Source organism: Monodon monoceros, unplaced genomic scaffold (assembly GCF_005190385.1).
Source record: "Monodon monoceros isolate NGI ecotype Baffin Bay Population unplaced genomic scaffold, NGI_Narwhal_1 Super_Scaffold_3, whole genome shotgun sequence".
In the NCBI taxonomy this organism is placed as follows: domain Eukaryota; kingdom Metazoa; phylum Chordata; class Mammalia; order Artiodactyla; family Monodontidae; genus Monodon; species Monodon monoceros.
Window position 1 is genome coordinate 25,861,051 of NW_021703780.1, and position 27,659 is coordinate 25,888,709.

Sequence of the window (27,659 nt, forward strand, 5' to 3'; positions counted from 1 at the left end):
TTTATATACATTAAGTTTTATTTGAAAAAGGGGTCGGTGCTTAACGAAAGTTTGAAATCCACTGAATTAATACATTATCTCCTATAGGTCTCTGTTAAAATGCAAATGTGTTTCCTGGGAGGGGGAAACCCATTAACGCAGAGGTTAGAAACTTCTGGCATGCTTGCCAAAGAATCCTTTATTGGTTCATGCCCTACAGACTCCCATGACCTGTATGGCCAACTGTCGCCAGTTACTGGAGTTGGAGAGTGTTGGAATCTTGGCATGCAAGCTGCTTTTAAAGGTTTACTGGGCCCTGACCTCCACCCACAATAGATAGCTCTGTAAGCACATTAGTACTTCCTGGTTGTTCAGATGGGCAGGTGTATTCTGATGGAGTGACGTTATGGTGGAGGTCTGGAGTCAGGAAAAGTCTGCAGCAGGCAGTGTTTCCTACGTGAGTGGATATGAATGGGTTAACTCATTGGTGACTGATGTGAGGGCATCTGGTACTGGGGGAGCTGAGGTCGAGAGGAATCTACAGGCTCTGTGTCTAGGGGACATCATAGTTGAGAATTTTCTTGAGAGTTCCAATTTAAAAGTCAAATTATTACATAATCCAAAGTCATTTTTCCAATACTTCAGTCATTTGGTATTGATATAAACTCTTTCACTACCTGGAAATAATACAAAACTCCTTTTTGAGGATTTAGAATTTTACTATCCAAATAATCCATTTTTATTATTTTAATGTGAGTTTCCTCCATCAGACTCAAGATACACAAGTTCAGAATTTACTTAGTTTTATTCATCTTTATGTCTCCGGCACAAGGCACAATTCCTGAAATATATAGTTGATACTCAGTAAATATTTATTCATTGATTGATTCAGTCCACATACATGATTTATGATTTGGGGATCATAAAATATGCCATGGAGCCAGTGTAATGGTTTTCCTAAAATGTCAATGGCTCTTAATATGGTAGAGGGTATTTCCCCTTCAGTTTCACAAACCACCGTATTCAATGGTGGTTAAATTCAATAATTTTGCTATATACCTGAAACATTGTAAATCAACTATACTTCAATTTAAAAATTACTTCATAGCTCAGGAAATAATGACTACCTCTCCTCATGCCAGAGGCAGTTTTCAGAGATCAGTGTTGGTCCATAAGCAGTGCTCTTCACATCGTCCTTAACATCTTTTGAGCTGCTATGCACCATATTGTGATTAGAGTAGATACCAAAGATGATGGCCCGTTGGAAATCTTGACGGCCACGTATTCCTCTGTGGTTTGGCCATACTGTCTCTTCTCAGGTGGTTTTCTTTACTACATGTGGTCCTTGGATTCCACCCTGCTTATCTTTGGTATCTTTGAGGTACCTTGGTCTGTGCTGCCCATTTTCTTGATTTGATTTATGCTGCCAACTCCTTATTTCTTGAGTTTTATATATTGTGTGGGAGAATGTTCTTAGTTATATTCTAGCTTGCTTTGGAGATGATTAACAGAATGTGAGGAACCTTCAAAATTCCCATCTAATTTTTACCTTCCTCTTTGCTGTTCAGGTTCCTACATGCGGGGCTGTACCGTGTGGCGATCTTTCAGCAGAGGCCTCAGCATGTCCAGGACCTTGGGCCTGAAGGTGGACAGTAACGTGTTCTACGATATTTTAGGCCACACGCTGCTGGTGGGTAAGTGAAACAAGCTTGTTTAATTTTGGCATTCTGGTGGAGGACGCATCATTTTATAAAAGGAATCATCCCCAAATTTAAATTTCCAATTTGTAAAAACCTTAGCCTCTGGTCATTAGAAATAGGCCGTAGTTAAAAATTCTAATTTTAAATTTAGTCATTACTTATTGGCTAACTAAGCTTTACCAATAAGAAACTGATTTTTATTTTTTATTTATTTTTATTTTTAAAATTTTATTGAGGTATGGTTGATTTACAACATTGTGTTAATTTCTTCTGTACAGCAATGACTCAGTTATACATATATATATATATATATTTTTTTTTTCATATTCTTTTCCATTATGGTTTGCCACAGGATATTGACTATAGTTCCCTGTGCTATACAGTAGGACCTTGTTGTTTATCCATCCTGTATAATAGTTTGCATCTGCTAATCCCAAACTCCCAATCCTTCCTTCCTCCACCCCTTCCTTGGCAACCACAAGTCTGTTCTCTGTCTCTGAGTCTGTTTCTGAGGAAACTGATTTTTAAAGATGGCATTTCAGTTCAGGTTAATAAATATAAAATGGGAGATTTTAAAATTTATTGTCAGTAATTTTAACAATAATTCAAAGTCACATAAATAGGTTTTTGTGCAGTCTCAAACCTGGATGTTGAACAAGGAGTTAAAAATGTTGAATTCTATTCTTTGCTGCTTTTGTGGCTTGCTGAAGAAGCCCATGTTTCAAGAATCTTCTAAATGGTCACTTGTATCCACTTTTGTTTCCTAAAGTTCATTCCCCTTGCTATGCCTAGAATTATCCTTAACAATCTCAGATTGCATCATGTCACTCCTCTCCTTAAAGCCCTTTAAAAACTTATTTCTCTTAGAATACAATCCAAAATCCTTACTCTGGCTTAAAAGCCTCCCTTAGTGATTTTGCCTTTATTAACCTTGGTACACTTATCCGGCTATTGTCCTCTCCTTGTGTACTCTAACTGCACGGACCTATTTTATTTTAATTCTTTCCAAAGACCACGTTTTCTCCTGCATCAGGGCCTTTGCACGGCTCTTTCCTTCTGCTCATACCACTCACTCTCCTCCTGTAAGAGTGTCTCCCCCACACGCCCAAGGCAAGTCCATCTGTCTGAGCTCTTTCACCAACAATCATTACTTACTGATTTTAAAAATTATATATCACGTTTCTGATCATGTGTTTTACCACCAGATTTCATGTGAACATTGTCCCCTTCACGCTTAGCACCTTAACTAGTGCATTTGGAGTTATATTTGTTGAAAGAAGTGAATGTATTAATGAACAACGGCTCTTTGTTTATATCGGAATAAAAAAGCAAATCAGAGGTTTTCACAGAAAGTAAGACTCTAACTGTACTTGTTAGATAGTGTTTTCTATTTAAATAAATTCTATGATATCATCAGTGAGAAAATGTGTATGTTTCATTTAGGAATGATCTGTTAAGATAAAAGCTAGAAAGGTTCTAACCCCGAGAGGGAAACTGTTTAGTGGGAAATTATGGATCATGTAAACTAACTCAAGCTCGAAAAGGCAAAGAGCTAAGGACAGTAGAAGTCATCAGGTGAAGGAAAATCTTTTGATTGGAAAAGGACAGCTACAGGGCAGTCAGACTAACATGTGGAGGATTGACTTTGCTTATTCTTACTTTTGTTGCTGTAAGGGAAAAGTTTTTTGAAACCTGGAGCAGAAATTCAGGGAGGTACCCTAACAATATTATTTTAGGAGGAAACAATTATATGGAATAGACATTAACTAGGCAAGGAAGAAAACCTGCAGGAGGAATTTGGCCTTGAGTGCTTGGATATCATGAATTGGAGGCTCTTGACATCTACTGCATTACAGGTGATGGAATTAGAATATCTGTCAGTGCATTTTAGATAATGTACTCAATCCACGCAAGATGAGTTTGCAAACTCAGATTCATGAAGTGACATGGGAAGCCCAGACACCTAAAGACCTAGAAGAAAGGGGGTCTGTGGGGTTGCTCTGTGTGGATACCACATAAGTGGCTGATCTCTGTGTAGCATGGCCCATGCTCTTTTATTCTCTTCTATTTCAAACCTCTGGTTTGACTGTGAGGGTCTCAGGTCTTGTCCAGCCTGTTCCTCCAGGACATTCCTGCATGCAGATGGCTAGTGGCCAATTCAATAGCTAAGGATGGGGCTGGACCTGACACAGGGGTGTGTGACATTTAACTACGAAGACAGTCAGACTCTTCCTAAGAAGTAAAATGGTAGATCTATCTCTTTGTTATTATTTTTTTAATTTAAAATGAGCTTCTGATTCATGATACTCTAGAACTAAAAAGTTCACATAATCTGAATCTGTTTGTCTGGTTCATAGATAAAAACAAAACACAAAATCAAAACAAGCCACACCAAGAAAAAGAAATAGTATTTCAGCATCTCTCATTTTCCTGGGTGGCATGAAACATGCTGAGCTAACATGATCTTTTGTTCTCAGGTACACCCCCCGAGATAAGGTATATTCCTTGGGAGGTTATTCCTGGAAGAGAAAATGGTAAATATGTAAACTGGTTTTAAAACCCTTACCATCCATTTAAGTCGTCATACATTTTATAGACAAGCCTGCTGGCAGTATGTTAGATATCTTAAATTTGTTGAACACACTAGATGTTTATATATATACATATATGTATATGCATGAAGAGAACTATAACGTGTATTAGTAGAAATAAGAACGTTGAGTTGAGTACATTTTAATTATGTTGGTGAATCCCCTTTTCTTAAATTAGACTGGTCAGAACAGGGGAATATAATAAGAAACAATGTGATCATCAGTGTTTCTGGCGCCGAGGGACTTTCCAGTACTGAAATGATGACACCCTCTGGTATCTACATCCGCGATCCCACCAATGTTGTAGAGGTAAGATCTTCAGCTCCCAGGACGGTCAGAAATGAGAGGCATAAAATTCACTCTGGAAGTTATCCAGAGTGGCAGCATCAGTGGTGTGGAATGCAGCATCTACTAGCTGCACAATGGTAACAGGAAACTACTTTATGATTTTGGGTTAAACAGTGCTTTAGGATAAATGCTATCACTTCCCTCAGAATTCACGTGAACATACTTTGAAGCAATATTTATAAAAAGCAAAACAAAGTAGATATTGATTATTTTCTGGTCATTTAGATTAATGCAAACTAAAATATCTTCCTGAGCCATCTGCTGTGGTTGCTGAATTTGGTCTCGATTCCAATAATAATTACTTACTAAATCTTCACTACGTTGCTATACTAATGTGGTCATATTGTTGCCCTTTAAGAATGTTCAAAACTGAGGGTCAGCAGAGTCACGAGGTGTGTGAGATCACATCACATTCCAGGATGAATGAATTACATTTGACCCTTGAATAACACGGGTTTGAACTGCATGGGTCCACTTACACTCGGATTTCTTTCAATAGTAAATATTACACTACCACACTATCCACAGTTAGCTGAATCCTTGGATGTGGAACCATGGACACCGAGGGATCATATATATGGAAGGTGGACTATAAATTACAGGTGGATGTTTGACTGCGTAGAGGGTTGGCACTCCCAACCCCTGCATTGTTCAAGGGTCAGCTATACACTCTGATGGCCTTGGTTTTTTATCCCATTATTTAATACAACTTAACGTTACTTCTTCTTGGTAAATTTCTCTCTAAACACTTTAAGAAATTAATTTTTCTGGTAGTTTAACCATAGATCCGTGAATGAGGAATTGCATCAGAGTAGTGGGAAGGCCATTTAGTTTCCCCTTTTCCAATAATTTTGTCCCATGGACCATCTATGAAAGGGTTAAGGGTCTCACTCTTCAGGACTCGGCTCTGAGTACCTACTGTGTCATGACAGTTATGCCAAGTTTCTGAGGACCGGAGAGAAGGAACTTCTCCCTCTCTGATCATCTGTTTTTAATTACCCCCAGCTGAATAACCCCTAATAAAAGTCATGGCTATCTCCTCAACCCTCCGCCAGACTCTTAATTACCTTTATTCCAAGCACAGAGCTTACACACTATTTTCGGTGCCTAATGGGGGCAGCTAATGTGCCAGTGAGGACAGGAGGCAGCAGTGCATGGATTGAAGGAAACCAGCCTGTAGACGCAGAACAATGAGAGTGACGTTTAACTTGTTGGTGACCACAGGGCTTGCTGCACAATTATGCCAGCAAGCTTTGGGGACTAAAGAGTAATGTTTTTGCCTAGTTTCTTGGGTAACATAATCTTGACTACTCTGAAGTAGGAGACCCTCAGGGTTGCCCAGGTCATTTTCCTTCAGGAGGCTGGAATGTATCTAAATCCCACGTTGAGTGTCAGAGGTGCTGCCTGGCTTTACTTCACTGGGTAGCTCATTGCCTCCTGGGTGGGTGTTCTGGCTACTACTTGACTAGTAAGAAATGAGCTGACGAGCAGTTACCACAGATAACAGTATGTAGGCTCCTTAAAAAACTAAAAATAGAGTTACCATATGACCCAGCAATCCCACTCCTGGGCGTATATCTAGTTCGAAAAGATACGTACACCCCAGTGTTCATAGCAGCACTATTTGCAATGCTTCCAAGACATGGAAGTGACCTAACTGTCTATCAACAGATGAATGGATAAACAAGATGTGGTATATATATATAATGGAATATTACTCAGCCATAAAAAGAATGAAACAATACCATTTGCAGCAACAAGGATGGACCTAGAGATGATCATACTAAGGTGAAGTAAGTCAAAGAAAGAGACAAATACCATATGATACCACTTATATGTGGAATCTAAGAAAATGATACAGAAGAGCTTACTTACAAAACAGAAACAGACTCCCAAACAGAAAACAAGCTTATGGCTACCAAGGGGGAAATGGGGGAGCGGGGTAAATTAGGAGTTTGGGATTAACAGATACCAGCTACTATATATAAAGTGAATAAACAGCAAGGACCTACTGTATAGCACAGAGAACTATATTCGGTATCTTGCAATAACCTATAATGGAAAAGAATCTGAAAAAGAATATATATATATGTATTTATATATATATATGTATGTACCTGAAACTAACACAAAACAAACAAGCAAAACAAAACAAAAGAAATGAGCTGGCTATATAGGTGCAGAGAACCAGAGAGCCACCTACAAACTTATAGGTCACTTGAGTCTTTGCAGACTGACCTGCAGAACAGTGCCTAGAAAGCAATGAAAAATTTGAGCCCAAAACAAATTGTTTCTTCTCTGTTAGATGCCTTCCCTTTCCATCCATTTACTTTCTTCCTCTTATATCCACTTTACAAAATTGAAAAATAATACAATGCATGTGTTTGGAGAATGAAATTTTAGTTTAAGCTGGTAATGTAAATTCATTAAGTATATTCATTAGGTAAATTCCTGACATTTTCATCTTCATTGATCTTAAAATTCTGTAGTTCTCTTTTCATTCGCTTATTAACTTTTAGACCTTAGCACAGCATCTGAAACGTAATAGTTGCTTAGTAAGAATTAATGAAATATAATGAATGAATGGCTGTAGGTATAATTCCATAATCAAAGAATAGGGGGAAGAAAAAGGAAAATAAATAGATTCCAAGATCCCGCAATCATTTTGATGACTGACAAGTAAGATGTTTCATCTGTGTCAGCATTTAGATCCTGTGGAATTCACCTCTCAGTGTTAAATTTTGCACAGTCCTCTCCAATTTTGCAGCTGCGCCACTGGGGTTCCACTGTGCTGTCTCTTTCATAGTCTATTGTCTGGAGTGTGCCACAACCAAGGACATAGGTGTGACTGGTAGTATGTGTCAGAACCTAAAAATTAGGAACTTCTCTTAGTGCCAACGAAGGTCATTTCAGTCAGTGGGCAAAAAGTAAGCTAGTGTTTATCATCCACATAGGTGTGTCCTATGTGGATGATACACAGAGTGCTTTGAAAAATATATTTTAGAAATATATTTTTATCCCAAAGTGATAATAAGGAGGCTACAACAACGATAAGGGTGGCAGTGGTAGTGGTGAGGTGTGTGTGTGTGTGTGTATGTGTGTGTGTGTCAGAAACCTATCCTCTTCCAGTGTTGTTCTGATGCTCAAGAGAGAGATATCCCTTATATTGTGAGGAACTGTGTAACGGGGCATGGCGTTTATGTTCTGCTCTGTGAGTGGTTCAGAACTGACCGCCCCTTAAGAGGATCGAGCCAAGCCTTGCATGTGCTCAGTTTTTGTGACCCCTTTATCCACCTTGCTTTTCAGTTTCCTTGCAGTTTGGCAAAACATTTTTTTAAAGCCACTGTATTACTGTGATTCATTAGGCTATTTCTTTTTTAAACTTTTAATTTTGAAATAATTTTAGGCTCAGAAGTTGCAAAAATAGAACAGAGAGTTCCTGTGTGTCCTCCCGCCAGCTTCCCCCAATGGTAACATAACCATAACCATCGCCGTAGAGCAATGGCAAAACCTGGAAATGGACATTGGGACAAGACTGTTATGTAAATGAAAGCCCTTATTTAGACTTGAAGGTGACCTAATCCTAGTGGCTGGGCAACCAATCCAGATAGCCTAAACCCTCTCTTCTGCATACAGAAGTTGACCTTAAAATCTCTGGCCTGGCAGGTAGGCAGGAAGAAACGAAGCTGATCCTTAATTAAGTCTCTGCAGTTATTTGTGGTTGTACATTGTTCCTGGAATGCTCAGACACAGAGCCTAGGACCAAATGCTCTGCCCAGTGCATGGAATTCACCTGGACTCCCAGGAAGCCATCTTTACAGTTCACTCACCCTCAGCCCTGCTTGGTATGAGGGGATTTCAAGTGCGATATTCCTTTTTAGTTTTCATAGCCACAAGTGGTCTGCCTGCCTCCCTGCCCAGGCTGCTGCTGAACCAGGTCCAGGGCAGTTTTTCTGAGAAGCAAAACCTGAGCTTTGTGCCTTCTTGCTAGTGAGGACTCAACATGATATTCCCATCTGAATGTACAAGGAACTTGGAAAATCCTTTGTATACTCCTTAGATAGGCTTTGCATGCATCACCTTGCAGTGTCTGGAGCACTTCATTTCCAGGCTGTCTCCCCACTGCACTCCAGCATCTGAGTCTCTGACTCCTTTATGGGTGTTTCTTATCTGTCCAGAGGCTTCATCTTTCCGGGAGACATAACCTATGTTGACCTCAGGCTGGAAGGTCTTTGCTCTCCATCAGCAAGAGACTGTTCACTCCCAGAGCTCCAGAATATCCCGTGTGTCTGTGGGCACTGGACATTTCCCACGACCAGACCCCTGTTTAGAACAGCCAACAGAAACCCCCTGAAGACCAGCCCTTTGAAAACATCCATTTAATTTGAGGGGAATTTGTTCTGGTTTGTGAATCAATTTTGTAAGGAATTCTGTGTTTAAAGGCCGATTTCAGCTCTCTAGCTCTCTCCACTCAATAGCTAATATATATTTAAGAGCTGCCTGAAGGGTTAACTCACTTTTTTTTTAGTGACTACAGATGCGCACCACAAGGAATTGGCTTACTTGGGCAGTTAATTTCTCTCTGGAATTTCTCTTGCTTGAATGTCCATAATACATTGACTTCCGCAAAGAATTGATTTCCACACAAAATTCCCTGCTTGCCTTAAACCCTTCCCCACAAGCCGCCGGCTGCCTGCATACATATGTGGTTTCTGCTCACAAATCGTTTGTAGCATACCCAACTGGAATGCAGAGTAAAAAGGACTGGAAAGTAATGTCATCTCACTGTTCAAGTGCTTCTTTTAAAAGAAAAGTGAGCCTTATTGGCTAACAGAAGACCGAAGTTGCAATATCCTGCCCAACTATAAATGCACTTGGAAAGCATTTATACATGACCACCCAGATGCTCCAAAAATACTATTGACACCACGGAAGATGATTCAACAAATCTGTTCATTCAGTCAAAATACATGCTCTCTGAGCACCTGTATGGCCAAGGTGATGAATAAGGATGAAGTCCTTGAAATATATTCTGCATATGTTTGAATCTTTCCCTTCCTCGTGGAGTCATGGTAATGAATTAGCATCTTGCTGGTAGTGAAATAGAGGTGTACGTCCAAGTGAGATGATCATTTCTAGCCTCTAGTGCACCTTTCTTTTTTTTTTGGCTGTGCTGTGAGGCATGTGGGATCTTAGTGCCCTGACCAGGGATTGAACCCAAACCCCCTGCAGTAAAAGTGCAGAGACCTAACCACAGGACCACCGGGTAAGTCCCAGTGCACCTTTCTTATTGTTTGTATAGTTGCAGAAAAGGTGGGTGTTTCAGAAGCCCCCATTCCCTAACCCTCAATTCTTATATACTCATGGCCTTTCTCGTGGCTCATGGGGGTGGTAGAGACACAGCCGCTCAACGCCGGCTCTGTGGAAGGTGGAACTCCATAAACACAGCCATATTACTTGCTTGTGCTTCTGTGAGGGCACTTGTATTTGGTGCTTCTGTTGGATGCTTGTATTTGCCAGCCCAATGGCAGTGATTATTCCAAAACTGAGGATCATAAGTGCATGTCTTGTTTTCTAGCACGAGGGAAGAATGAGATAACTGATGCAATGCCAGTAAGTGTTCTTTGGGGGAGTGTCTAGTGGCAGATTTGGTTGTTTAAAAAGATATAAATGCCCTCCCAGTAAAAACTGTCAAAGTATTCTTATTGTAATTAACCATGTTTTTATATTTAGGTTGGCCTTTCCATCAAAATGTGGAGATGGGATACTGGAAAGTGGGTATGGGTTATTTCAAGAACAGGTGAAGACTTTAGACTTTTTTTTTTTTTTTTTAACTGTGCTTGTATTAACATTTGGGGCCTCTCACATTTGTGAGAGGCTGTCCTCTATATAACAGCATCCCTGGTCTCTATCCACTTAATACTAGTAAAACCCCTCTCCCTCTGAGTGTGACAATGAAAACGGTCTCCAGAGATTTCCAGATGCTCTCTGGGGAACAATATCATCCCTGGCTGACAACCACAGCTCCAGACTCTGCCACCCCAAGATAACTGGCGTCCCAGAGATGTGTCCCAGGTGTCCTGAAGTCATGTTAACATCTTGAATAGTGATTCAGCTTCATATTCAATGATGTCCAAAAGCACTTTTAGTATGTGGTAAGACATGTGATTGGAATTTTAAGTGGCCTCAGAAAACTGGAGAAATGCTTAGAATCCAAAAGAATGAAGTGCAGTAACGAATGGCCACTAGTGCACAAAGAAAGAAGGCGTTCTGTAATGGAGTGAAAGAGGAGGCATGGCTGGTGGATTACAGATACCCAGGGTGAGAGGGCCTTCAGTGCCCACAGTGAACTACCGGCTGATGTTCAGGAAACAGTACCTGTGGTTGTGTCAGCACGAGCTGGCTCCCCTGGCCAGGTCCCAGCTGCTGCCTGCTGGCCAGGCCTCCCGTCTCAGTGTCAACTCTGGCCCTCATTCATACTTCTCCAGAGGCTGATGGCCTCCAGGTGCTGGGGTGCCTTCTCTCACATAAGCCAGGAGTTGAGTACTGTTTGTTTTAAAACATCCTACTTCAGTTTTTCTTCCATACCGACTTTGCTTGCTTCTGTGTGCTTGTGCGTATGTGTGTGTGTTTGTGTGTGTGCGTGTGTACACATGCGTGTGGAACATGTGGCACTCCCAGAGAGGAACAGACTTTTTAAAATCCCCTTCTGTAGGGAGTACTGCTATATAATGACTGCCAGTGGGTCACCCAGGTTCAGAGGGCTGCCTTTAATAATACCTAAAGTCCTTTCATTTAAAAATTAAAGCCAATAAAATATTAGTCTAGAATGGCTGAAGCTATGGGATGAAATGAGTTTGCTAACCTAAGGATAAACAGAGAACAGCTATGATTCAAAGGGTGTGATTGCGGTCTTTGGTCTTAATCCTTACTCACAGTGTAGTATACTAAACTCCTTGAGCTCTCTAAAAGGCTGGGAGGAAGAGCTCTGTCCTGGAGTGGGTCAGAATTTCCTCTTTCAGTTCTAACCCTTTTCTGTGTCTCATCCCAACGTGCATATCCCTTACCATCTACACTGATATTAAATAACCATTGCAGATAATTTCAGTTTTTTCTTCTGTTCAAAGGATCAGAGAGAACACTCTGTGGAGACTTGGCTTTAGGGACGACTTTGCTCCCGAGTATTTTTTACACACTAAAGAGGAGAGCTTGTATGAAGTGACACAAGTAAGCTTCTCACTGTGGAAATTTACAAGGACGTTTTAACATGAGATGCCAGCTATTGAGGTGGACAAAGTACAGTCAAATTGAGCTGCCTGGAGGAAGAGGAATGAGCATATATATATATTTTTAGATTTACAATGTTGTGTTTAATTTCTGCTGTACATCACAGTGACTCAGTTACACATACGTATATTCTTTTTCATATTCTTTTCCATTATGGTTTATCACAGGATATTGAATATAGTTTTCTGTGCTATACAGTAGGACCTTTTTGTTTATCCATTTTATGTATAATAGTTTGCATCAGCTAATCCTAGACTCCTAATCCTTCCCGCTCCCCCACCCCTTGGCAACCACAAGTGTGTTCTCTATGTCCGTGAGTCTGTTTCTGTTTCATAGATATGTTCATTTGTGTTGTATTTTAGATTCCACATATAAGTGATATCATATGGTGTTTGTCTTTCTCTGTCTGACTTACTTCACTTAGTATGATAATCTCTAGGTCCATCCATCCATGCTGCTGCAAATGGCATTATTCCATTCTTTTCAATGGCTGAGTAATATTCCATTGTATGTGTGTGTGTGTGTGTATATATATCTCTATATATCTATATATACACACACCACATCTTCTTTATTGGAATGAGCGTATTTTTGACCCAAGGTATATCAATATACCTTGGCAGCAAGTAAGTGAAAACGCAGAATGAGCACATAGAAGAGTGTTTCTTTCCAGCAGCCTTATTGTAATGGACTATGATTTAACTATCCTTAATTTCCATAGGGAAACAGGGTGTGTGCTGCTGGCTATGGCTACTTCTTTCACCTTGTGACCAACCAAACATCCCAAGCTCCACTTCTTTCCTTTACCCGGAACAGTGCACATGCTTGTACAAGGTAACTTGGGGGAAGTTCATCTACATTTTGGGTGTAAGCATTATGGTTTAACATTTTTTTTGCACAACACTCACAGAGAGGGTTGTATAATGCTTGGCATCCGTGTGAGATTTGATGATGTGTCTGAGTGAGCATCTTGGATCATAAATTTGGTGGTGAAGGGAAGGGAAAGAGAGAGAGGTCACTTGAAGGGGCATAGGACTGAGGGCACCTTTTGTGGCCAGAGGAGAATTCAATAGAGAGATGAATTAAACTCCCAACAGACTGGGGGCACCTGGGAAGCCAGAGTGCCTGAGCTCAGGAGCTGAGTGGGGAAATGAAGTTTGGAGAAGAGGCTCTTTGCCTGTGACTTGCACACTGTGAGATGAGAGGGGCTCGTTCAAAGTCTTTGCTATTTAGAGGATAAGGTCGTCTGCTAAGAGCAACGACTGGGAAACATGGGAACGTGGGAAAAATGTGAACTTCAGAATCAGTCAGGCCCCGATTCAAATCTGAACTTTGTCTGAGTAAACTGCCTTTTTTTTTTTTTTCTAAAGAGTTAGATCCCTTATTTATGAAATAGGGACAGATCTCTAGTGAAAGTTTGATGTGAAAATTAGAGATGACTTCTATAACGCACCTAAGAGAACATCTCAAATATGGTAGGAACTCAATAATTGATATAAATAATTCTATTAAACAGTTTATTTATTATTATTATTTTTGGCCATGCAGTGTGGCGTGTGAGATCTTAGTTCCCCAACCAGGGATTGAACCCACACCCTCAACAGTGAAAGTATGGAGTCCTAACCACTGGACTGCCGGGGAATTCCTCGATATAAATAATTCTGATAGTAGTTACGTTAATAATAGTGAAATAATACTGCAATGATGGGAAATGATAAGGAGAGTGGAATGAGGATTAAGCACCATTGCTCTGCCATGTTGAAGTGCCGGCTGAGGCTAGAATTAGTACATGTGTCATGAGATTATTATTAAGATTATGAAGTTTTTTATCTAGCAGCTCTCAGCAGCCCTGGGATGTGAGGGGAGAAGGTATCCAAAATACCACAATGCTAAGGCATTTCAGGGAGAAGCACAAAAGTTGCAGGGATTACAGGGGCTGGTATCTGCTGTTTCAGCAAAGGGATGGATCTAGAAGGGACTGATGGAAGAGTGAGGCTCATGTTCTGAAGGGCTAGGCAGGGGTATCCATGCTCCTAGGAAGGGGATGAATCTAGAAGGGCTGAGAGAATGGAATGGGACCGTGGCAGTCTGTGTCTTGTTGAGATCCAGGAGTAGGCCACAGAGGGTGACAGAAAGGAAAGGCTGAGGGATAGGCAATGACAGTCAGAGAGAAGGCTCGCAGGTCTTCTCTTCACTCTCCCTTATTCAGTACCTTTAGTTTTATATTTTCCAATGAGAAAAAGTGAGACATTTGGAATGCAGAAATTGGCTGAATTTCACTCTTTATCTTTCTTCCTAGGTGTGGCCTCTTTGTATACCCTAAGTTTCAGCCAACTTGGGATAATGGCACTGGTCCCACCCTGTTCCAAAATTTCACGGTTTGGGGAAGTGCAGGTGGTGCCCAGGTACGTTTCTTTAGTTTTTTGTTCTTGTGGTGATTTATTGTGCATCTCTACTTAAAGGGGGATGATTTGCTGTTGGGGGAGCACTACGATATTCTCACAGCTTTAAGGAGCCAACAGCATCATAGGTGTGTGTGAAATAGTTGTTGCATGAACAGATTCCTAGTCAGTAAGCCAAGGTTAGTTCATTGCCTGTATGGCGATTTTCCAGCAGCTCTAATAGGGAACAACAGAACTGTAGAGATTTGCAACCAAGAAAGATCATAGGGGTCATCTGTTCTTCTCCTCACATGCTTATTTAGAGAGAAAAAATTAAGGTTCAGAAAGTAAAGGGATTTGCCAAAGGTCACACAGTTTGTTAGCAGCAAAACCAGGTGCAGAATCCAGACTCCAAAAGTTGTGCATTTGATACCCTAATATCCTGAATAGTACATGTTTCAGTTGTAAGGAAAAGTTCTGTTCATCACTGAAACGCAAAAATTCCAGCTCAAGGTGGCATTCTTACCTTCATCAATGAGCCAGATTTTCTCCTATTTTCCTTGAAAGGAAACAATGTTCATGTTATCCATTTAATTTTCATTATTTCAGTGATGTTTTATAAGAAAGCTTTGTATGCTCACTATTACCAGCACCATATAAAAATTATCCAGGGTCACTGTTTGGTGCTGCACAGAGAAAATTACATACATTTGGTCTCTGCCACATAGAAATAGGGAGCCTAAGATACACAGATGAAGGAATATATCTATAGGGCATTCAGTAAATAGGATAAAAACATATAATTAAGTCACAGTAAGAAAGTTAGGCATATATTTCACCTATCCAACATAAGGAGAACTATTTGGGAAAGTCCCAAAATACAAAATTGGGTTAGCTAACAGGAAGAATCCCTATTGTATTAAGTATTTTCTTCTCATTAAATTCGATAAAGTACTTTGTTTCCCATAAGCATTATAAATATAGAGGTGACAAATCCCTCTTTTGCAGGGAAGCAATTCGTGCCTTGCAGAAGGGCTGATGCCTGTAATTAGGTAACAACTGTTGTCAAGTTATCAGTTCAGATCGTACCCATTTTGTTTACATAAACGTGTCTTCAAAGATCTATCATTTTATAAAAGCTGTCAGCGCATACATAGTGGGAAATGCAAGCTATTCAGTTCTTGAAAATTCAAGCACAAAGACTGATCAACAAGTAGAAGCACCATACTGTGATAAATCAAGGCTTCCTTGGCCTTAAGTAATAGGAAACTCCCACTTTAAGGTACAAACGTAAGCATGACCCTATTTAGTAAACAAAGAGGCCACTGTGTAAGGTTAACTGGTAGTCCTAACAGCACCCTGATTTTCAGGGTGGTTGAGGTGAGGCCTAGGAAAAGTTAAATGTCTTGCCCAAGATCACATAATTAGTTAATATGAGTGCTAGGTAAAAACCAAGGGCTCTGTCCCTCAAGGTAGTGTGATTCAACTCTAACAAGCTCATTTTGTTAATACTTGATCCTTGTTTAGGGCCACTAGCCCAAGCTGTCATCATTATATATGCATATAACATATTTTGAGTCTGTAGTCATGCTGAATTACTTATTTCATATTTACAATTTTCTGACAATATTAGTAAACATATACAACACCGAGGAAAATGTTAAGTACTGGAGTTCTTGGATGCTCTGTTTTTCTCCGTTCATTTTGTGTTACTTGACAGTTGCAAGTTTACTAAAGTAAAGAATTCACATTGACCTTTTTTTTTTTTTTTTTTTTTTGCGGTATGCGGGCCTCTCACTGTTGTGGCCTCTCCCGCCGCGGAGCACAGGCTCCGGACGCGCAGGCTCAGCGGCCATGGCTCACGGGCCCAGCCACTCTGCGGCATGTGGGATCTTCCCGGACCGGGGCACGAACCCGTGTCCCCTGCATCGGCAGGCGGACTCTCAACCACTGCGCCACCAGGGAAGCCCCACATTGACCTTTTAATGCATCAATTGTTAGGAGGAGAAATGAAAAGTATAGAGGGGATGTTACCAAAGGGGACTAGTTAGTGCTGACCTCATGGCAACTTTGGGACGCCTGCACAGATATTGATGGACAAAAGCTGCTTAAATATGGTATAGCATGCTTGTTTATACTTCATCAATAATTAAAGAAGCTACAGGAAGTCTGCAAGAAAACCCAAGCCTCAGACCTTTGACATAATATATGCTGTTGTTTTATAGATTTTTAGAAGTAGCAATCTTCACCTGAAAAACTTCCAGGTTTATGCATGCAGAGATTTTGGAATTGACATCTTGGAAAGTGATGCAAATACTTCAGTTACTGACAGCTTATTACTTGCTCATTTTGCCCCCAAGGTAAGTGCCTTCGTGTGATTCTTTTATGTTGTCCATCAAAACAGAATCGCATGTGTTGGGTCCCCTGCTAATGCAGGATATGTAATTTAAATAGCATTCTTTAGTAAATCTTGTATTTAATTGGTCAAATTTGGAGGAAGCTTTTGATTTGTAACAGTGGTGATGTTTATCATAAAATTCAAATACACACAAGATTTCCATGTTATGTGTCCATGTACATCACAAAAGCCCTGAGTGGTTCGCAGAACTCTTATTTGTTTGCGATTTAGCGTTATTGTCCATACAATTCAATAATAAGCCTAATAATTTTAGGGTCATTTACTCTAACTTCACAAGGATTATGAGGTGATTCCAATTTGTCTTTGTGCATCTGTGGTTTGCCAAGTTTCGACATCAACATTTTGTTCATAGAGTTCTTACTCTATTTAGGGTCCCTGCCCCAGAGAAAAAGGTGATATAATTTACATTGTTTGCTTAATATACTACGGTTTCTTATGTGATTCCCTAATCCTTGCCTCAGTGTGGGTTTCTACATGATAAACATCAACCTATAGATGACTTCCCTGCCACTGCATGGCCAGGGGCCCAGAATGTAGGTGAGCTTAGAGGACTTCCTGGATAAGAAGTACTAGTTCTCAAGGGAAGTCCATGGCTGCCATTGGCTTCAGACCTATAATGGGTCCCCCAAGTTCTTTTTCTTGAAGGAGTTACATGAATATTAGTGTCACATTGTCAGAATAATCATAGATGGAAGGGACCTAGAGTACTTCTGGGGACCAAGGAAAGAGCATTCTCTTTAGTTTGTTCCTGAATGCTTTGATCAACTGATATTTAAGTGATAATTATTGACTTTAGTACTTCCCTTGACTATTTCATAGCTATAGATACAAACATTAAGAGTAAAAAAATCATTTTCTTACTAAGCTACATTTTCCTATATTTAATTCTCCAACTTCCTTCATTACTTCTCTTCTGAACCATTCTTTTCAGGAGGGAAAATACCTGCCAGTTTTTCCTTTTCTCTGAAAGGATTACCACCTTGAGAGATTATTCTTCTTTTCAGGTTGCATAGTTTTTGAGAGAGCATGGGACCCAGATTTAGATTCTGTGATACTGGTTGACCCAGGCCCTTAAATGTCTCCGAAATAACCATAGAGAAGATGCTAAAAATAAAATGCCCATCAAGCTGAGTAAATAACTGTCCTGGCAAATCAATGTCACAACATCCTAACTGATGCTAAATAGACATCATAATTCATGGGAGAGTGACATAAGTTAAGAGATAGATTATGACAAAAGGGTGCTTATCATGAGATAACAAAAAATAATCTCACCCCTGGGGTGTGATTCACCAGCAAGGTAATGCAACTGAGGGCTTCTGAGTCTCCTAACAAGTAAGTGCAGAACCAAAGTCCCTGGATGGAAAATGTTAAACAGCTTGTTCTAGGAAAGGTCTAGATCTTGATTAGGCATCCAAATCATAAAACCATGCAACTTTAGAGGTAAATATTACCTAAGAGTTGGTCTAGTTAGAACTCCTGAATTTACAGGTAAAGAAATGGAGGCTTTGGGGAGTCAAATGATAGCCCAAAATCATGCCCAGTATTGTGGAGCTAGGACCACCTGGATATCTTCCCATGCCTGGTCTAATACTCGTTTAATTACATATGGAAAATGGCTTTGGCAATAAGCATTTATTAGTGCCTACTCCAGTATTCTCTGAAGTGTTTTTCATTGAAGGCTGGTCCCAAGAGAGACTCTGAGAAAAGAAAGATTCTTAGGTTAATTACATACAGGATATGCTGTTTACCATCCCTCCCATCCCCTGAAACTCACATTGCATATTGACACTTTAAAATCTTCACAAAGTTCTAGAGTTAAAAACAAACAAGAAAAATATCTATGAATCTTTAGTTAACACAACATTGCTCAGATTTATTTGGGAACCACTTTATTGCTGTATAAAACTGTGTTAATTGTTTTTTTTTTTTAAAAGGAGGATGCCAAACCTCTCTGTGGTTGTGGAAATCTGATTTTAGCCTCTTTCTTTCAAACCTGCCATTTCTTTAGGAGTTAAAATTTTCAGAGAATTTGGCTTAACTATTCTTAGACCTTCCACCCACGTATAAATTGGTGACACACAATTATCAGTGAGACTTTTTAAATTTATTTTTATTAAAAAAAATTTTTTTAACATCTTTATTAGAGTATAATTGCTTTACAATATTGTGTTAGTTTCTGCTATCAGTGAGTCTTATTCTAAAACAAACACTAGTTTCTGGAAGAAAACTAAGTTTTCTCTGGAAGAAAAAAGGATTTTTTTTCCTTTAGGCATATTTGTGTATGCCTCATACCCAGCATTACCTTGTTGCTGAGATGGGTAGAATAATTTTCAATGAGGATGGCTTTATTATGCAAGAGAAGGAGGTGCGCTAACCATGACTATACATGCTAGATTGGTTGTGTGGTTTTGTTTGTTGTGCGGTCCTAGCCTTCCATCTAATTAGCACCCCTTTTCACACTCTTCAGGATGTCCTGATTTGGGTGTAAATTATGGTCATCCTCTTTTTGGAAGTAACTGTAGGATGGTTGCCTTTTTGTTGTTATTGTAATTAATTCAAGCAGATGATACTACTTTTAAAAAAGTCTTATTCGGACAGATGCTGTGCGGGATGCTTCATTCTTTCTCCTATTTGTCTCAGGGTTACTCCTCATCTTCACTTGTGGATTTCTCTTCCCCAGTTCAGACTTTTCATCTTTTTGTTTGTCTATATTCTATCGTAGGGCCCCTTCTTCTCTCCATATACTTGCTCTCCCTGGGAGAAATCTCATTTTCTCTAGTGGTTTCAGTTATTACCATCCACATGCTGATGTCTCCCACATATTTGCATTTATTTCCACCATCTTATTTCGTGCTTTCAGTTTGCAACCTGTGTTCTATGGTTCTTTTTTTCTGCTTTCGGAACTTGATTTGTCCTGCATTGAATAATATCTTTTTTATATTTACTCATTCGAACGTTATTCATTCTGTTATGATTGTTCACGTTGGACTTAAACTTGTGACACACCTGCTCGTCTTCACAAAGTCTTAATTACATCGGCACTTAATTACATGAGCCATACAAGGACCTTAAACTTCTCTAACTTATTTCTTCACCCTCCCATCTTATACGTTATTTTTCTCTAGTATTGTCCCACCTTTTAAAACAAATTGTTTCATGGAAATATAACGTTTATGGGGAAAAGTGCACAAATCACAAGTGAAGAGCTCAATGAATTTTTATAAAGCAAAAACCACGTGCATACCACCCAGATCTAGAAATAGGACATCACCAATTCCTCTGAAACCCCTTCATGCCTGCTCCCAGTTAACCCAACCCCCAGCCCCCGAGCCAAAGGAGAACCATTATTTAGACTTCTCAGACATAGGTTAATTTCAAATCTGTTTTTGAACTTTATATAAATGGAATCATAAATCGTGTAACTCTTCTGTGCCTGGCTTCTTTGGCATAACATTGTCTGTGAGATTCATCCATGTTTTTATATGTTGCAATCATTTATTCTTCCCATTGTTACGTAGTATTCCACTTTATGGACTCTATCACAATTTTTTAAAGCTATGTTGCTCTTGATGCACATTTGCTTGTTTCCAGTTTTAGGTTATTACAGAGAAAGATGTTATGAACAATCTTGTATATGTCTCTTGGTGTTCACAAGCATGCATTTCTGTTGGACATGTGCCAGATTGTAAAATTGCTGGCTCAGAGTATATCCCTTCAGCTTTAGTGGCCGATGCCAAACGACAAACAACAATTACAAGTATTTAAACTTGTACCAGCAGTGTGAGAGAAGGGTTTCATAGCTAGGTCTTGGAATTTCTCTTGACCAACATTCTGGAGATTTTCTTCATGTCTCTGTAATATTGGAACTCTTGTTCCTGATTCCCCTGTCTCCCTCCTTTCTGATTTAATTCTCATTTTATTAGCCTGCAGTAACTTTCTTAACTAACTGGGGGTCTGTGGAAGTTAAAGACTTTGACCTACAAATGGAGACCCCCTTCTTGGAAGGTTGTGGCTATAGACTACTAGGTTGTAGTTCATTTTGCCTTGACGTTTTGAAGGCAATTCTTCATTGTCTCCTAGCTTCTAGTCTTGAGGTTAAAGAGTTTTTAGATACTCTGTGCAAACCATTATGTATATATATATAGGATGGATAAACAGCAAGGTCTTACTCTATAGCACAGAGAACTATATTCAATATCCTGTGATAAACCATAATGGAAAATAATTTAAAAAACCATATATATATGCCGAATCACTTTGCAAAAAGAAATGAGTTTTTAGATACTCTAATTCTAGGTCTTTTATATGTAACCTATTAATTTTTCCTCTTTGGAGATTTTTAGGGTCTCGCTCTTGTCCCTGGTATTTTGCAATTTCAATATGGTGTACCTTGCTGTGTGGCTTTTTCTTCTAACCACTGTATTAGGCTCTGGGCCAGACTTTTCACTGTGGAAAATCATATCCTTTCCTTCTGGGAAGTTTCCTTCACATTTCTTTGATACTTATCTCCTATATATTTTCCTTTTTCTTGAAAGTATTATTATTCGGATATTGGCTCTCTAAATTACTTATCTAATCTTCTTAATTTTCTCTCTGATTTCCCACTGCCCCACTGCCTTTTTATCCTACTTTCTAAGTTATTTCATTTTTTCTATTGAATTTATTATTACTGCTCTCCTGTTTTTGTTCTCTTTTTCTTTTCCGAAAAATTCCTTTTTAGGCTTCTTCTTGTTTCATGCACACGATATTCTTATTTCTCTGATGTTATTAATGATAGTTTTTAAGTTTTCTTCTGATTTCTATACTGGCTTTGTCTCCACTGGGTTTGTTTTCTTCTGTTTGTTTCTTTTTATCACTGTCTTCCATGCTGGAGACCCTTGACAATTTCTGGTGATCCTCAGACAGACAATTATCTTTAGCAGCAGAACAGTGAAGCACTAACAGCTTGATTAGATGGAGTCTGTTGAAGAGATTTTGTGGAAAATCCTGGAAGCAGTTTTTGTTTCTTTTTAGACTTTTTACTATTTATTTTTATATTAACATACAGTAAAATGGACTTTTGATATACAATTCTATAAATTTTAACGTATGTGTAGATTTCTGTAACTACCAACACCACAATCAAGATACAGAACAGTTGCATCAGCCTGAAAAAACCTCCCTCTGACTCCGTTTCTGTAGCCACATCCTCTTCTCATGTCTAACCCCTCGGAGGTCACTAATGTATTCTCTGTCACTATAGTTTTTTCTTTTCAACAATCATATAAATGGAATAAGATAGTATGTAACCTTTTGAGACTGGCTTCTTTTGTTCCCGAATCCTTTAGTATTTATCTAACTTGTATTTTATTCCTTGTTATTGTGGGGCAGTATTCCACTATAGGGATCTACCACAGGTTTACCTACTCATTTGTTGAAGGACATTTGAGTTGTTTCCAGATTTGGTGATTGACTACAAAGAAAACTGTTTTAACCATTTGTGTAAGGGTTTTGTATGAACATAAGTTTTCATTTCTCTAAGGTAAACACTTAGGAGTTGAGTTGTTAGGTCAATGTTAAGAGTATGTTTAATTTTGTAAGAAAGTGCCATACTATTTTCCAAAGTGGTTGTACCATTTTGCATTTCCACCAGCAATGTATGAGAGGTTCATTTATTTCTTTTCCTCATCAGCACTTGGTACGGTCACGAGTTTTTCATTTAGCCATCTAACAGGTGTGTAGCATATTTCATTGTGATCCTTTGTCATATATTTGATTTGCAAATATTTTTCCCAGTCTGTAGTTTGTCTTTTTATTCACTTAATTGTTTTTATTCATGTATTAAAATTGTATTTCATGTGGCCAGTCCCCTTATTTTTCTTCCCTTTTGTTCCCCTTCTAAATCACAGGGAAGCCTGTGTATGTCAGCTGGGATCAAAACTCCCAAAAGGTGGGAACTGACAGTGTCTAACACAACCTTTGTGAATTTTGATCTCACTGACTGTGTGGCCATCAGGACCTGTTCAGGCTGTTCCCGAGGACAGGGTAAGTTAAGTAGATAAGATAGATAGTGAATAAGGCGAGTACTCATATAAATGTGATAAATAGTGGCAAAAGCCGTTGTGACTCATTGTTTCTTTTAGTTATAAGATTGCATTAGTTGAAACTGCTGCTCAAATCTCCTAAGAGAAATTCTAGAGGAGGCCAGGTGCTCCCAATGTGGCGCCTGCAGCTCCCCAGTCTTTCCCTATATGGTGCCTATCACACTCTGTGACTATGGTGCCATGTCTCTGCTGGACTCTCAACTTCATAAAGGCAGGGATCACATCTTTCTTTCTCTCTTTTATTGAAGTAGAGTTGATTTACAGTTAGTTTCAGGTGTACAACATAGTGATTCAATATTTTTATGGATTATACTCCATTTAAAGTTATTATGAAATATTGGCTATATTTCCTGGGCTCTACGATATATCCTTGTAGCTTATTTATTTTATACATACTAGTTTGTCCCTCTTGAGCCCCTCCCCCATCTTGCCCCAACCTAGCCACCAGTTTGTTCTCTATATCTGATCACATCTCTTTTGCTCAGAGTTTTATCATTAGTAACTAGTAGCCTGATGCCCAGTAGGTTCATTGATTAAATCAATGAATGGAACTGGACGGATAGACATATGGATATAAACTAACACACATGCAAGCTTTCCTGAAAGAGCCAGAGTTCAGGTACTTTATGTTTGCAACAGCCCAAGACTTGTTGTATGCACCATAGGAATTCTTGTCCACTTGTTAACCACACCTCAGAGGCAGTGAGAAATACCTTGGAGAACTCATGGGCCAAGGTGAAAAGAAGCAGAGAGCAATCTAGTTGATTTGATCATTGTATACAGACAAAACAAGTGATTCAAGTAAATATGCTCTTGTGGTTTGAATCACCAATTTAGATAATTGTTTGTTTTTTTAATTAAATGAATAATCAGCAAGTTTCCACTGTGCTTTTTTCTGCCTCCCCCCGCCCCCCCCGCCATAGGCAGAGCCAAATATTGTTTTTACTTGGGTGGCATCTGAGTTTAAGATTGTAGAAATAATAATGGGAATAAAAAATGCCTTATGGCAATCACTTCAAATCATAATTCCTCAGTCATTTAATAGCTTCACTGTTTCATATCATTCATAAGACACTGAAAAAAAAGCACCCTGCTCCTTATGAGCTCTAATCTCTTCCCACTGGATGGTCTTGGCGGAGCCATCTCCTTCATTTGTTTAAAAATTGTCTAGTCCAGGTTCGGTTTAAGGAACTGGGCAGTGCAGAGATGAAAAACACATAGTTCTTGTCTTCCAGCGTACTCTCCATCTAGGCACTAAAATAAATGTCTAAGCCAGCGATTGTAATAGTGTGATAAGTCCAGTACTAGAGGATTGAACAAGGTCAGTGAGGGGAGCAAGGTAAGGGGTCAGGTAAGATTTCATCATAGAGTGCCTGGAGCAGGATTTAGAAAGGTGAAGAGAAGTTTGCAAGGAGGAATAGGCAGAGAAAAGTTTCTACGTATTAGAAACAGCATATGCAAAAAAAATTCCAAAGAGCAAGTTATGATTGGGGAATTGCAAAGAAATCCAGTATAACTGAATTGTAGAGCTGCTTGTGGTATTAGATGAACTACAGAAGTTGCCAGAGGTGGAATCGTGGCATCTTGAATGTGTGACAATTCAGTCCATGGACTCTACTGGGATGAGAATGAAAGCATTAGGGCCTCTCTTTGTATCAATATTTTATTTTAAAATTTTCCTTTTTTGGTGTATTTTATAAGGTATATAAGATGGTAATATGGTAGCATATATACTAAGAGATGTGTACTGAATTTTTAAATTTTAATGACAGGAAGGTGAGTATTAGACCACTGCCATCGTTTTTTCCTGGGCAACTGGACTGGCAACAGAATCACAGTGAATCACATGGAGGTGGCATGAGGGAAACCCTGCTAAGAAGTGTAGCCCTAGAGCTAGTATTTGAAAAATGTTACTATTACTATCTACCCACGTGATTGATTGAATATTGCTTTTGAGAGTAAATGATTAAAGTATAAATCTCATAAAAAGTGGGGTTCGGTTTGCCATAGAAGAACTAGAGCAGAAAGATGGAGAGACTAACCCACAGCAATTTTAGTATTTAATAATTAGTCAATTAATGTTATGTGTCATCATTTCCCACTAGACCACAATTTCTCACCCTTGGCACTATGGCATTTGGGGTTGGATAACTTTTTTTTTGGCTGCACAGAGCAGCATGGGGGATCTTAGTTCCCGGACCAGGGATGGAACCCGCACCCCCTGCAGTGGAAGCACGGAGTCTTAACCACTGGACCACCAGGGAAGTCCCTGGATAACTTTTTCTTGTGGGAACTGTCCTGTGCATTATAGAATGTTTAGCCTCATCCTTGCCGCTACCCACCAGATGCTCGTAGCCCTGCCATCCACCCAGTTGTGACAGCCAAAAATGATTGCAAGTGGTGCCAAATGTCCCCTGGAGGGCAAACCACCCCTGGTTGAGAATCCTTGCCCTAGAATACAGGCTGCATGAGGGCAGTGCCACTACTGTTCTTGTTTCCCTCTCTCTCCAGTACATAGCACAGAGCCTGGCATATAGTCAACACCTAGGATTTTTTTTTCTTGAATAAATTGAGTGGATTGTAAAACTATAAATATGCAATTTAGAATACTGAAAATATCCCCGTGAGTTCAGTTGCCATTTGTGATCATATTCTTTGGTGTCACTGCATCACAGTCTTTCTTCCAATTTATAGGTGGATTTACTGTCAAGACCAACCAGTTGAAGTTTACAAACTCTCCAAACTTGGTAGCGTTTCCATTTCCTCATGCAGCAATTTTGGAAGACTTGGATGGGTCTCTGTCCGGGAAAAATAGAAGTCACGTTCTTGCTTCTATGGAAACCCTTCCAGCTTCTTGTTTGGTCAAGGCCAGCTTCAGTCAGCTTGTCCATGGAAGTGTCTGTGAGGAAAATGTTCTCTTTCATCGTATGTCTATTGGTTTGTAAGTTGAATTAACTCTACATTTTGGCTTGTCAATGCACATGCATATATCATCCATGCTGTTGATATTTATAGAAGCGAAATTGTTTTCTGGAATCTTTCGGAAGTATTTAGTTCTACAAAAGTGACGTGGGGATAATTTTGACAACTGTCAAATCATAAGTTTACGGTAGTTTTAGACTGATTCAAATGGCAGCTAACTTTCAATAACAATGGACCAGGTCTCATAGCCCTTGACCTCTTATTGGCATTTTGAGCTAATAGCTTCCTCTTGAAAAGACTTGCAACCAACAGAGAATTTGAAATATATTTAAATTAAGAGGATTATTAAAAATTCCAGTAATGTCCATTCTCATTTATGTACACCTAGTCCCCCTGAGCTCTTTTTAGGTGTTCAGTATGCTCCAGAGAAGCAATTGCTGATGCCTCCCTATGACTTGCAAAGTTGCTTCACCCCAGTTCATTTTCCTTGTTAATTTCACGAACTATTGCATTTGTACAATACATTTCCTATTGATATTGGAGCAAGGACTCCTTGGTTATGCTACCCAGACTACCATTAGGTCAGCACCTGGGCTGTTTATAATGCATAATAGGATTGCTTCTGCCCTCTTTAATTTCCAGGTAAAGATTGCTGAGTGTCCAGGGTTCTATCTTTTACCTATTTCAAATGCATTATATACATTTAGCCACACTTCTTTCCTTTTGTTTTGTGTCCTAACTGCATGAATATTAAGTCAAGTGCTTCAGCCAGATCATGCTGGCATCTTATTTAAACAGGTAAACTCCAGAGAGTGAGCCTATATGGTCAGGATTGCACTAAGTCTGCATTCTGAACGCATATGGCATCAATATCTTGACATGCTGTTTTAGACACCTTAGTAATAAAATACCCTGCTAGCATTGAATCATCTGAAAATGCTCCACTTTTGCTTTTCAAACTGTTTATTATTCTATCTAATGTTAATGGACCCAATTCCAGCGAGTAAAATAACAATGTGGAGGGATATATTTTCATTTCTAATCATTTGGATTTTGCAGAGCATGCCTTTTCTTTTCATCCTTAGGAATGCATCCTGATTTTTATCATTTTAGTGATTTTAACAAAGATGTTTTTAATGAGCATTTTGAGCTTTATTAAAGTTAGCGATTTATTTCTTATATGCGTTTTTTCCAAATGAGGAAAATTAAAATAGATTTATGTAGTTAAAAAGAACATTCTGTGCTTGCATGATATTGACTTCTCTGTGTTGTTGATATTCCTTTTTTATGCCTTACTTGGAGACCTACTGGGAGACTGTGTCTTACAGAGGCGTTTAGCGGCATTAGAAGGCTCTGCAGGTGTAATCCTCTGAACATCTGCTCTTGGAGAATCTTCGGACAGGATAATTAGGTGCTTACCTAGGCAGCAGGTCATGATCCCAGCACTCAGGGACTGACAAGGTCAAAAAGATAATAATCCTGATACTGTATTCTAAGTAGATTCAAAAGACTCCTACTGGGGTGAAAAACTTGCCTTGGTTTGTTTGTAATTTTCTTGGTTTTAAAATAGAAAACCTCGTGTCCCAGAAACCCCTTCAGTCTTGAGAAAACCAGGTTGGTTGGTCACCCTACTCCCTAGGCTTCTATTTAAACATTTTCAGGTTGATTCACAGGTCTGCGGACAAGTGCTCAATGACCCCAAATTCGCCCCAGGGGAGTCTTAGCACACTCCCAGTTATGAGCCTCTTAGCCTTCATGTCCTCATCTCTAGGGTAAGGTGGTTGGGTTAGATGATCTCGAAGGCCTTGCTAGTCAGAGTGCATCATTGTGGTCTGGGATTAGACTTGGGAATCTCAGACTCACCCGCAGACGTTCTGAGTCAGGACCCACAGGGGATTTATACTCAAGGTTTAGAAGCACTGCCCTAAGGTCTTTCTAACTTGAGC

General features: G+C 39.4%; 1 protein-coding gene across 23 annotated transcripts in view; it reads left to right on the forward strand.

Annotated features, from left to right (window-relative positions):
- PKHD1 (PKHD1 ciliary IPT domain containing fibrocystin/polyductin) overlaps positions 1-27,659 on the forward strand; it is a 623,301-nt gene that overhangs the window by 188,155 nt on the left and 407,487 nt on the right. For 22 of the 23 annotated variants that reach the window (XM_029242351.1, XM_029242350.1, XM_029242348.1 and 19 more), the window contains 8 exons: positions 1,548-1,673; positions 4,157-4,213; positions 4,449-4,579; positions 12,627-12,739; positions 14,205-14,310; positions 16,512-16,646; positions 22,597-22,732; positions 25,486-25,732. In XM_029242351.1, coding sequence (XP_029098184.1) covers positions 1,548-1,673; positions 4,157-4,213; positions 4,449-4,579; positions 12,627-12,739; positions 14,205-14,310; positions 16,512-16,646; positions 22,597-22,732; positions 25,486-25,732 — 1,051 coding nt within the window. The remainder of the gene's footprint in view (positions 1-1,547; positions 1,674-4,156; positions 4,214-4,448; positions 4,580-12,626; positions 12,740-14,204; positions 14,311-16,511; positions 16,647-22,596; positions 22,733-25,485; positions 25,733-27,659) is intronic. The other variant, XM_029242357.1, reaches the window with a different exon arrangement.